Source organism: Esox lucius, chromosome 1 (genome assembly GCF_011004845.1).
Source record: "Esox lucius isolate fEsoLuc1 chromosome 1, fEsoLuc1.pri, whole genome shotgun sequence".
In the NCBI taxonomy this organism is placed as follows: Eukaryota; Metazoa; Chordata; class Actinopteri; order Esociformes; family Esocidae; genus Esox; species Esox lucius.
Genome location: NC_047569.1, coordinates 12785808 through 12797500, shown reverse-complemented (window position 1 = coordinate 12797500; position 11693 = coordinate 12785808). Strand labels below are relative to the sequence as shown.

The 11693-nt window shown below is 49.2% G+C and overlaps 1 protein-coding gene across 14 annotated transcripts in view; it reads right to left on the bottom strand.

Annotated features, from left to right (window-relative positions):
* The window catches only part of robo2 (roundabout, axon guidance receptor, homolog 2 (Drosophila)), a 315384-nt gene that overhangs the window by 63986 nt on the left and 239705 nt on the right, over positions 1 to 11693 (bottom strand). For all 14 annotated transcript variants that reach the window (XM_029120201.2, XM_029120202.2, XM_029120244.2 and 11 more), the window contains exons 3-5: positions 2504 to 2661; positions 2286 to 2406; positions 1447 to 1585 (exon numbers count right to left, since the gene is read on the bottom strand). In XM_029120201.2, coding sequence (XP_028976034.1) covers positions 1447 to 1585; positions 2286 to 2406; positions 2504 to 2661 — 418 coding nt within the window. The remainder of the gene's footprint in view (positions 1 to 1446; positions 1586 to 2285; positions 2407 to 2503; positions 2662 to 11693) is intronic.

Below are 11693 nucleotides of genomic sequence, written 5' to 3'. Positions count from 1 at the left end.
GCCATGGTGTTCTTCAGTGCTGGCCCTGGTGTTCTTCAGTGCTGGCTCTGGCCATGGTGTTCTTCAGTGCTGGCTCTGGCCATGGTGTTCTTCAGTGCTGGCTCTGGGCATGGTTTTCTTCAGTGCTGGCTCTGGCCATGGTGTTCTTCAGTGCTGGCCCTGGCATGGTTTTCTTTTCAAATCCGTGCAGCTATGTGGGTTACTGTGAAGATCTGGGCCTCATTATCTACAGGCAAACTGGATTCCATTTATTTAGATTGGGTATATTGTGGAGTTAGTGTGTTTGTGTCTCCGGCAGCGTGTTTGATGGGGTAAGTGCAGATAAGCTCCACAGTGGAGGAAGATTGTGACTATGACAATACAAGGACGAGACAACAAAGAGAGGAAGGAACGTCAAAAAGAAAATAGTGCGGCCTTCCCGCATTCAGTCGCCTCAAAGGGGAGGGAGAGAAGTTGGCAAACAGAGCCTTGTATTGTGTAATTATGAACACAGTGATACAGATCATCTAATAATTTAGCTTTGTTTGTTTGCCCATGGGTTTCTACTCAGAATACCAGTGCACTTCAAAGACAAAAGATAACAAACCAGAACATTTCTTATTCCAGAATTAATCTCATACTATTCAACTCATGAGTGTGTTAATTAGAGTTTCAATGAATAACATCCCAGTTCTGGGCCAGAGTTACATCAAAGGCATGAGTTAGTTAGTTGTTTCAATTTGTTTTGGCTCGTTGCTCATCCCTCTTATCAGCCACGAAACCCTGTTCTTATCACACACTAACAGAGACCGGGCCGGTGTTTACCAACTAGCCTTAAGGAATGCCGGTTTTGGGTTCAGAGGGAGCCCTGGCCTGCTGGGCACCAACACTGAGCTGAAGACGGTACGTTCGACCCGGACCAGAGGGCTACGGTGTGATATTGGCGTGAACTGAGACACGTGAGGTCCACACTGAGGCTGTGTCTCCGTTGTCCTACCTCAAGAAGGGCAGGATGTTTTAGTGTTATTCAGTGACATGGTGGTGGGCTCATGTGTACAGCAGCGCCAGAACACACAGATTCACAGGGTCATGCCCTCAGAGGACACCTTCAGACTGCCTGTCGGTCTGCCTGTCTGTCTGTCTGCCTTTTTGCTTGTCTGTCTGCCTGTGTGTGTGCGCGTCCGTCTGTCTGCGGACTATGGCTGTAGCTGGTAGCAGGTTAGCCTGTCAGTCTACAGTGTTGAGGACCGACTAATATCCCCGTTTAATGGCTGCTGAGTGGCTAGTGAGAGAGATAGAGACAGGCATAAAGAGAGAGTTAGAGAGAGAGAGACAGACAGAGAGAGAAACAGACAGATAGTCTTCTATATTAACTAGTGACTGGCAGGGAAGGCCATTCTACGCCTCACGCCTCAGCTTTCCAGACAGACCAGGGAATAACGAAGACGGAGATCCACCTTCCATTACCTTCCCCGGGGCACGTCGATGTCGTCCTTCCTCCAGCGTACGTTGGGCTGGGGATCTCCCTGCACTTGGCATCTGAACTCCACCCCCTCCTCCTCAAGGACCACCTGGTTGATGGGCCGACGAAGGAACGTGGGTCGCTCTGAAGGGAAGAGGGAGAGAAGATGGGGAAGGTCAGATTGGACCCTACTCCACATGACACGTGACAATATTTTTTAATGACACTTAAAACAAATTCCCCTAAAACCATTTCAAAGAATTACAGCGGTCTGGAAATATTCCAAGATCAAATTTTATTTGTGTCCTTTGAACATTAATTATTATAAACATTTTAGTCTATAAAAAATATATGTTTCCCCTGTTTGCATTCGATCAAGTACAGAAACATGGAAGGGAATAACTCAACAGCTCTTGAAAAACGAAAGATAATTCTTTACATATTTGTTAATAATCCAGCAACATTTGAAATGGTTTGTGTGTATTGTCAATTATCTAAATAAGTGCAAAATTATCAATTATTTGTCAGAATGAATGCATATCATGTTTCCCAGACCTAAAAGCGCACAGAGCCAAAGTTGTATTTGTTTGAATTGGTTTGAAATTAATTCGACTTAGGATTTCAATTGAAATCCCTCTGGGTTTTAGCCAATTCAAATTAAATTCAATTTCAAGTCAGAACTTAACCCAGCTGCATAATAATCTTTACTGCTTCCGCGCTTCTTAGATGGTGACACGATTAATTGCTGGGTTATACGAAAGCCTGTCCAGGGACAAAAATAACGTAAACGGACCTGGAAGCGCTGTTTTAAAGTGACATGCGGTTGTCAAGTATTCACGCTTACCAAACACTGTGAGCTGGGCTGTCTCGCTGTCTCTCTCTCCCACCATGTTGGTGCCGACACAGATATACATGCCAGCGTCACTCTTCCTGGTGCTGGAGATCATCAGCTTCCCTCCTCGGATCTGCAGGGTGGAGGACGAGAGGACCATATCGTGTGACCCTCCTCGAAGACCCCCGCAGTCGGGAAAGGCCGGTCGGAAAGGACCAGCTAGCACTTACGGTAACGCGGTCCTCCTTGTCGTCGATGCGCACTTTGTCCTTCTTCCAGAAAATGGTGGGTTCGGGATGACCCCTGGGGGGGACGCACTCCAGGATGGCCGGTTCTCCTGCCGCCACAACCACGTCGGTAGGATTCTGCCTGAAGTCATCGCGCAGCACTGTTCGGGGGGGGGGGGGGGGGGTCGACACAGGGAGGGTGAGAGGGTGTTTCATCTCCGCGAGGCCACGCAGAGATAAAACACAACCTGTTGACGCTCTGAGTGTGTTACTGAGAACCCTTTGGGTCGGAGATAGGTGTAAGTGTGTGTTGTGGCGTGTGAGTGCACAGTGAGACAGGCCTGCTGTGTTTCAGACGGAGATGGGAGGTTTCGTCTGACTGGGCCGGCACCAGTAGAAACTAATTGGACTTAATGGAGGGCCCCCCCAGGAGCAACACACCACACACACATACAATGCCTTAAAACACAGTGCCAGTCTCCCCGGGAGCGCAGCACTGTGCAGCTATGTGGCCTAGTATACACACACACAAACACACACACACAAACACACACACACACACACATATACGCTTGTCTTTCTATTTTTGTGGGGACCTGAGACCTAAACCTGACCCAAACATCCATGTACACCATAACCTAGCCCGAACCCGAACCTTAATCTCAGTAACTTAACTTTCATGCCAAACTCAACCCTAACGGCTGCCCTTAAACTTAACCAGTAGTGCTTGAACCTGAAAGCGATTCTAACACCATCCTCAACTGAACAGTTCACTCTGAACCTCTAAGCCTTTCTTCCCCGTAGGGACCTGATAAAAGAAAACTTATGGGGAGTCAGCTTTTATTATCTTTCTGGGCAATTTGGGCCCCCGCATCCAAACATCGACGTGGATCACACTCAAACACACACACACACATACATACACACACACACACACTCAAACATACACACACACACGCTCACACATACACACACACACATACACACCAAGGCTGTACATGGGTGGTCTGGCAAACACTGTTCCCTGGTATCTAATCACCACAGTTTGCCCTTTCAACACACAGATAACCTCTCAACCTGCTTGATAATGAGCAGATCCATTACACAATTCAGTCAAACGCATAGAGAAGATCGGCTCATTGTCAAGCAGGCACACACACGTACACACACAGCACATGTTAACAGTATATATTATTAACAATAATAAGAAGAAGAATATTTAATTTGTAGAGCACATTTCCTATGCATAATGACCCACCATTAAGGTACAGTAGCAGAACTGTCTCTTAAGAGTTAACAAATCACACAGTTGACTGCAGTACAACAGAGAACACTTAAACAGGTATAAAGAACCGTTTCACATTGAAACGTTTTCCTAAAAGCTCAGGGCTGCTTTTTAAAATCCCAAATTGGGGATCCTTCCAGAACACTCTGCGTGCCAGCTTGGATGTTTTCCCTGATGATCCAAATCCGCAGAATTCCAAATGAGGAATTTGGGCATGGTTGGACCGGGCAGACACCGTGGCCGTGAATCCGGGGACACGCGTGACAGATGAAGGAGGAAGAATAGTATAAATTAAGAGAAGCACCACAGGTTCTAGTGCAAATCCCCTGTAGCAAGCACGCACGCACACACACTCACACACACACACACACACACACAAACACACACACACACACGCACACACAAATGCACACATGCCCACGCACACACACTCACACACACACACACGCACGCACAAACGCACACATGCACACACACGCACACACACTCACACACACACGCACACAAACATATGGGTTGGAATAGAATGGGATAACAGGTCCCAGGGCTCGGCCCTGATCTTTCCTTTACTTTGCTCTACAAGGCCCAACACACCAACGGTCGCTTAGTTATTTATTTTGAGATGGATGGGGGTGTTGTGGGGGGAGGATGAAGGGAGTAAAAAAGAAAAAAAAGCTTTTATCCTAATTATCCAGGTATGGAACTGGGGTACGCGGGGGTACTTTGGTACGGCACAAATTCAAATGAAACCCTCACAGACAGGGAGGAGAGAGAGGGTACACAAAGAGAGCTGCTCTCTCTGAAACGAGGGATCGGGGGAGACGAATACAGAGACGGTTAAGTGGGGGTGCCTCCCATTGTCCGTCCCTATCTCATAAAGAGCTGCCGTCATTAGCCAGCCTGACAAAATGAAACCCCTGGAAGAGCAGATGGGCAGAGAGGTGGGCAAACCGACAGGTAGGCACACAGACTGATATGTATCTTTGCTATTGTGCCCTCGGACTCCACCCTCCTCTCTGTGTTCCCACTAGACACGCTGGAGACACACTGGTGGGCACACTGGAAACACACTGGAAACACACTGGTGGGCATTCTGGTCGCACTGGACACACTGAGGGGCACTCTGGACACACTGGGGGGCACACTGGACACACTGGTGGGCATACTTGGCACACTGGACACACTGAGGGGCACAGTGGACACACTGGGAACACTGGTAGGCACACTGGACACACTGGGAACACTGGTAGGCACACTGGACACACTGGGAACACTGGTAGGCACACTGGACACACTGGGAACACTGGTAGGCACACTGGACACACTGGGAACACTGGTAGGCACACTGGACACACTGGGAACACTGGTAGGCACACTGGACACACTGGGAACACTGGTAGGCACACTCGGCACAGACATTCATGGCCTTCTGTTCACATCAATAACGTCTAGAGAAACAACAGGAGAGAATTTATTCTAAACCTAGTGCAATTGGTGATATATCACTAACCTCGGAGATGCCTTATTGCTTTTACCACGGCAGTTAGCCAATCAGCATTCAGGATTCAAACGTCATGAGAGATCGTGTGCCTTTTTACTGTTAACTCTCCACTAACAATAAGGCACTTCTGAAGTTTATAGTATACAGTCAACACAACACAGCTAAGCCTCATATTCAGGCACTCTGCAATGAGTCGTGCCTAAGAACAGCTCTTAGAAGTGTTGGGACTGCCAATCACCACAACCCCTCGTCCCCTCGTGCCTAGTCGCTTGATTATAGTGTTATCAAACCCTTCTTCCACTCCAAACAACAAAACAAATCAAATACACACAGCTGCACTTGCAGAGTCACGGTCGAACGCTGAGCATGAAAAAACAGATGACGTGGCTGGCTGTGAGTAGGCTGAAGGTCATAGCGACCCCGCACTTTGGACACCCGCTAGATGTGCCGAGGACGCCCGGCCTGTACCAAGTAATAACCTCTGAAGAATCTTCTAGCGTTTTCTTGTACGGTGATTAACACTGGCCATCTGCCTACAACAGACGATCATTTAGGCATGGGTTTATCGTACATGTGAGATGGGAGTGAGTGTGTCTGTGTGTGTGTGTGTCTGGCGAGGATGAGAGCATCTGTGTATGTATAGCAGGATGAACTCTTGGTCTGGAACTCCGGAGCCCGAAGGCACCCAGGCTCGTAATGCAAGGCAGCCGTAATTGCCTTCCCAGCCTCTAGAAACGCCACCCCTCCACGGACCCCACGCCTCCCTGGGAGCTCGGAGCCCCGTACTCCTGCCAGGACGCTCGCTGCTGATGAATATTTATATATTTATACATGTACACCCTTTTGCCTGCGAAGGCTTCGTCTGTCGGTTGGGCTGCCGGCTACACAGGCCCATTTGAGAAAAATAGGAATTTGCCCTCGGCCAACGTGTATTTATTTCTCCAGCTGCCTAAAGCGGGAGCAGGAAACGAGGTGGGTGTTGGATAGAAGAGGCTGGTGGTGGTGGTGGTGGTGGTGGTGGGGCTGTAAATTGGCAGCTTGGCACTTGGCCCGGCGTCAACTTTCAAACTTAAAACGGGGAGGTTGCAACTAGCAACACGGCGGAGCGGCGCACAGAGACGCGTGAAGAGAAGAGACACACCAGGAGACGAGAACAGAGGTCACTCGCGCCGCTGGGTGACAACCGGCGCCTTACAGTGGGGCCCGGCATCGTGAGAGACCCGAAACCTGTCCACGTCTACGGTCTCAGACCACACACACACACAACACACACATACCAACAAAACAACCTAACATCTAGGAACCTAGCCTTACCGGGTCAGCTTGCCTGGTAAAACAAAGGTCAAAGATCATTCAAAAACCCCACCGCCCTGAGCAGAGGCCAACCCGGTGAGTCTAAGGCTGCTCCCTCTCCCCGAGAGTCAGGATATTAGTCATCGGAGGATGACAGTCGTCTCGGAGATGTGCGGGGAGCTCTGACTGGGCCGTCCCACCTGCACCATGAGATCAGTTTCTGCACACACGCACCACGCGCGTTTACCTCCAGGAATGTGTCTGAGCGCCGTTTTCGAAAAGCTGTGCTCTACACGGGGTGGCTGTCGAAAGCCTCGTATCGCTGCTTTCTGTTTTGTGTGACTACACCTCCATCTGACAGGCACACACAACGACACGCGCGGGAGTACACAAACACGAATTTCGGGGCAGACCAACGGACACCGAACGGACATTAACGTACATAGGTGAACATAACCAAACAGATGGACAACCCCTGACACACCTGCAAATTCATCCACACAAACACACACCCACAGACACACACCCACAGGCATTTTTTATTTTGTCAAAGTAGAGAGCATTTTTGTTTTGTTTTTAACATACTTACATTCTTTTTTGTCTAAAAACAAAGACAATTATAACATATACACACATAATGACAACATACTTAATAACATTAAGTTCCTTTTGAGCTAATTCAATAATTCAAATATTTGTTCATCACCATCTTATGACACAATTTTTCTTAACAACTGACTTAAAGGGACTTGACTTGATCTGAGCTGTGGAACTTTGGGACTTACTTAAGACTTGCCCGTTATTACTTGGGAGTCTATTTGAGACTTGCTTTGGACTTGCAAAAATATGACTTGGTCCCATGTCTGACTCACACACCCAACCACACTGACGTACACACACCCTGCACACACACACACACACACACACACACACACACACACACCCTGACTGAACTGTTAGCAGTCTTTTGTAAAGCTGCAGGGCATCTATCTGAATCACTAATGCGAGAGATGGCGTATCTGTTTTTTTCCCTCTTCTATTTTTTTTCCATTAAATGCTGTAAAAGACCATTTCCTGCATACAGTTCCTCACAGGTTAGGCCTAAGAGAAAACAGAGGGATTCCAGTGCTCTGCAGGCTTAGACCCAATCCAGACCACATCCCCCAATCCAAACCCCACCCACCCCCCAAATCCAGACTACGACCTCAATCCAGAACCCATCCCCACACCCCACAATCCAGCCCTTTACCCTACAACCACCACTGCCTCCTTTTCACACTCTGATTGGACGAAACGAACCGCACACAATCGCAGAGTGTTTTAAAAGGGAGGCAATAGGAAGTATCAGTCACTCTCCACCAAACGACCAACACTTAAACCATCGGGGGAGTCATTTGATGAGTTGTATGACCGGCTGCAGGCTGCAGCATAAAGGAACGGTGATGAGGGAAGGACAGGAAGCCACGAAGGTCTCCATTTGTCTCCCTGGCTGATCTCGGTGTCGCCCCACACAGCTTATCTGGATCTCAGTGGTTGGTGATGACCTCTGCCCCTCATCCAAAGACAGATATATTCCCCCTACAGGGTCAGAGGTCAGCCACAGAGAAACAGCTACACAAAGATTGATGCCTGGCTGTCTATCTGCATGTCTGTCTGTGAGTCTGTCTGCGTGTTTGTCTGCATGTCTATGTGTCTATGTGTGGCTTTCTCTCTGAATGGCTGTCTGTCTGCGTGACTGTCTGTCTGAATGGCTGTCTGTCTGCGTGGCTGTCTCTTTGAATGGATGTCTGTCTGCGTGGCTGTCTCACTGAATGGATGTCTGTCTGCATTACGGTCTGTCCGCATGGCAGTCTGTGTGACTTTCAGTCTGTGTGTTTGTGCGTGTGGCTGAGCGGCTGTGTGTGGTTGTTTGTAGTTGGTGTAGCTGTGTGGCTGTGTGGATGTGTGTGGCTATGCGGTTGTGTGTGGTTGTGTGTGTGGCTTTGTGTTGCTGGGTGTAGCTGTATGGCTGTGTCGATGTGTGTGGCTGTTGTGTGTGGTTGTGTGTGTGGCTGTGTGGATGTGTGTGGCTGTGCGGTTCTGTGTGGTTGTGTGTGTGGCTTTGTGTGTGGCTGTGTATCTTGGAGGACAGATAAGGAAGGCTCATCTTCAGAGTTATCTTGTCTTTCATTCCCCTTCCCCCACTTTCTCTTCACCAATTCTCCTTTCTCACCCTTCTCCTCCATTTCTCTCCCTTCTCCATTTCTCTCCTTTCTCACTCCCTTCTCCTCCATTTCTCTCCTTTCTCACTCCCTTCTCCATCTCTCTCCCACCTCTCTCCTTTCTCCCTTCGCCTCCATCTCTTTCCATTCCTACTCCTTCTCTCTCCTTTCTATCTTCATTCCTCCTCTTGCTGTCTTTGCAATGCACCTGTAGAGACGAAGTCATGCAGCCCAGGAGTTCATGCAATACCCAACATCCCCTCCTCCACTCCTCCCATCTCCTCCTCCTCCTTCCAGATTGCTACCTGGGGTATCATAAATAAAACACCCTGCCCACCAGAAAAGAACCAGGATGAATGGAAAAGAGTGAATGTAAAGGGAATCCCAAGTACCAGAGTTTGCTACATCGCTGAGGGTGAAAGCCACACGTCATCACATGACAACCTCATGTAGACCTGTAATGCCGGAACAGAAAGGAGAAGTTGAGAGGAGGAACAGGGAGTAAGGACAAACGTGAGACAAGTGATGGCACATTCCACCACACTGCACCCCGCCATCACACCCCGCGCTCTGAGGGGCTCCTGGGGAAGGACGTAGGCCCTAAACAAATGCTCATTTACAAGCAGACCTCCTTTCAGAGCTTGTTTTTTACCCAGCTGCCCTCATTTCGCCTAACGAGCCTCTTCCCTCGGCCCCGTAATGACGGTAGACGGAAAGCATCGGTCTGGGGGTTCCCGCTGGACTCCCTTACCGTGGAATACAGCGTGGTGGCCAACCGGTATAATTAACTCTTTAATGAACCTCCCCTTAAACCCCGGTCGTCTACTCCCCAACGCACACTCACCATATTCAATGTGGCCTAATCCATGATTTATGGTAATGTATAGCTCATTAAAATGTTAGTTAAAAACTCATTAAAATTCACTCGGAAAAGTAATGGCTTCATTACAGTAATATGCTGAAAAGCAAAGAAAAAGACGGTGAAGAAGAAGCAGAAGAAAGAGAGAAAAAGAACGACAGCTTTCTAATCACTTAATTGTGACCAAAACGGAATACATTTGCATAATAAATAGCGATGCGCCGCTACGTTTTTCTTCCCCCCCTCTTCACAGCGCTCTTTAATTAACAGGCGCCGCAATTAAAGATGCGTTTATCCCCCCCCCCCCAAAAAAAAAAGTGATTTTGTGGGAGGCCACTCAACTTTTGACTGTGTTGTCCCAGTCCCTCCTGGTGGTGCTGTATTGTTTGTGTGGCTTCTGCCAGCTGTGCGGAGCGTGCTGTAACTGAAGCTGGCTCATAGACATGTACAATGAGCCTGTGGCTCTTCCTGCTCACGCTGATAAAGAATAGTGTGTAGAGATGATGTTAGCCTCACGCTCAGCCCTGATTGGACAGTGTAGAGCCAAGAGGTGTCCAACAGGCAGGCAGCCAGACAAACTAAGCTGTCAGACTTTGTGTTGATTTTCGTGCAAGCCATTGAAGTGGCTCGACCAATCCAGACCACCTCTTCTCTTCAGCATCTATGTTGTCGCGAGAAACAGGGTCGATTGGGAGTTGCATTGGCGCATGGGCAATCTCCTGAGAGAAAAGGTCCCTTCCTTGCATGCCCCCCCCCCCCCATCCCCGCAGCCTATAAACACGACACAGATCAGTCTAATAGCAAGCCGCATCCAGTCCAAACCCTAGAATGGCGGTCGAACCCTGTGGGCCCGGACAGTACCGTTCCGGTCCTGCTTTCTGAGGGGATGTTAATTCAGCCCGGTCCACACTGGCCACTGGCTGAGTTTTACCGGGCCCGGGCAGCTATGTCACTTCGGATCAGCAGTCACTGGAACATTGGAGAGGGAGGGAGAAATGCATACAGCGGACTTCTCATTAGCTTTGTCCCTCCAACCAGTGGCATGGGTGAGCCAACCAACAGCTCCGAGGCAGCCGTCCAAAACTGGCAGATTGGATCAGGCCAGCCAGGAGCACCACAACGGGGAGGAGGAGCGCAGAGAGTTCAGATATTTCCGTGGCTGGAGTTCTCTTTATTTTCCAAGAAAGCACCGAGCCGAAAATACATCGAGGCCACATCATGGTCTCTGCTCACCTCCCCGTGGTATGTTACACCTCTGTCTTGCAGTCTTCACATCTCATCTCTCTCTCTCTCTTTCTGTCCCCTCACTCCCTCTCTCTCTCCCTCTCTCTCTCTCTCCCTCTCTCTCACTCCCTCTCTCTCTCTAACTCTCTCTCTCCTCCTGCCAGTCACTGACCCACACAGTGTTGTCACAGCCACTCAGACAGAACTGATTCTAGCTGACACGAGTCCAGATGGGCCAGAGAAGAAACCACTGCTGTTCAAAACGACACACGCATTCTGCTACACAAACAGCTGAGTGTATATGTCATTTTGTGTGTGTGTGTGTGTGTGTGTGTGCAAAGGTTCCTTAGTGTCAGTTGCCTAGCCCCAGTACTTTGTGCATCTGTGCTCTGCGCTAATGACATTGAAGAGGTGACCTTAAAGGGGGATATAATCCTCAGGATGCTGTGACTGACTGGTTGACTGCCTGCTGCAGTGTATCCAGACTAAGGGAGAGGAAGTGGCTTCCCAAGAGCCACACACACACACACACACACACACGCACCTGTACACTTTCAATAGCACTCACTCGTAGTGCATGGCTCTTACAGAGGCACTCTCCAGTGAGAACACGAAAGACCCCCATGGAGCGTGACCGCAGACCCAACGCCACGGGAATCTTTCCATAATCTTGGAGAGTCCTCATTTTTTCCTTAACGCCTCGCCTATTTGCAGCCTCTCCTTCCCCGTGTGTTTTACGGGCCAGGCCTGTAATTGCGTCGGGAAGTAATGGCAGGCTGGGAGGGGATTGTAAAAGGTGTCCCTCACCGCCGGTAGACCCCTTTTAACGA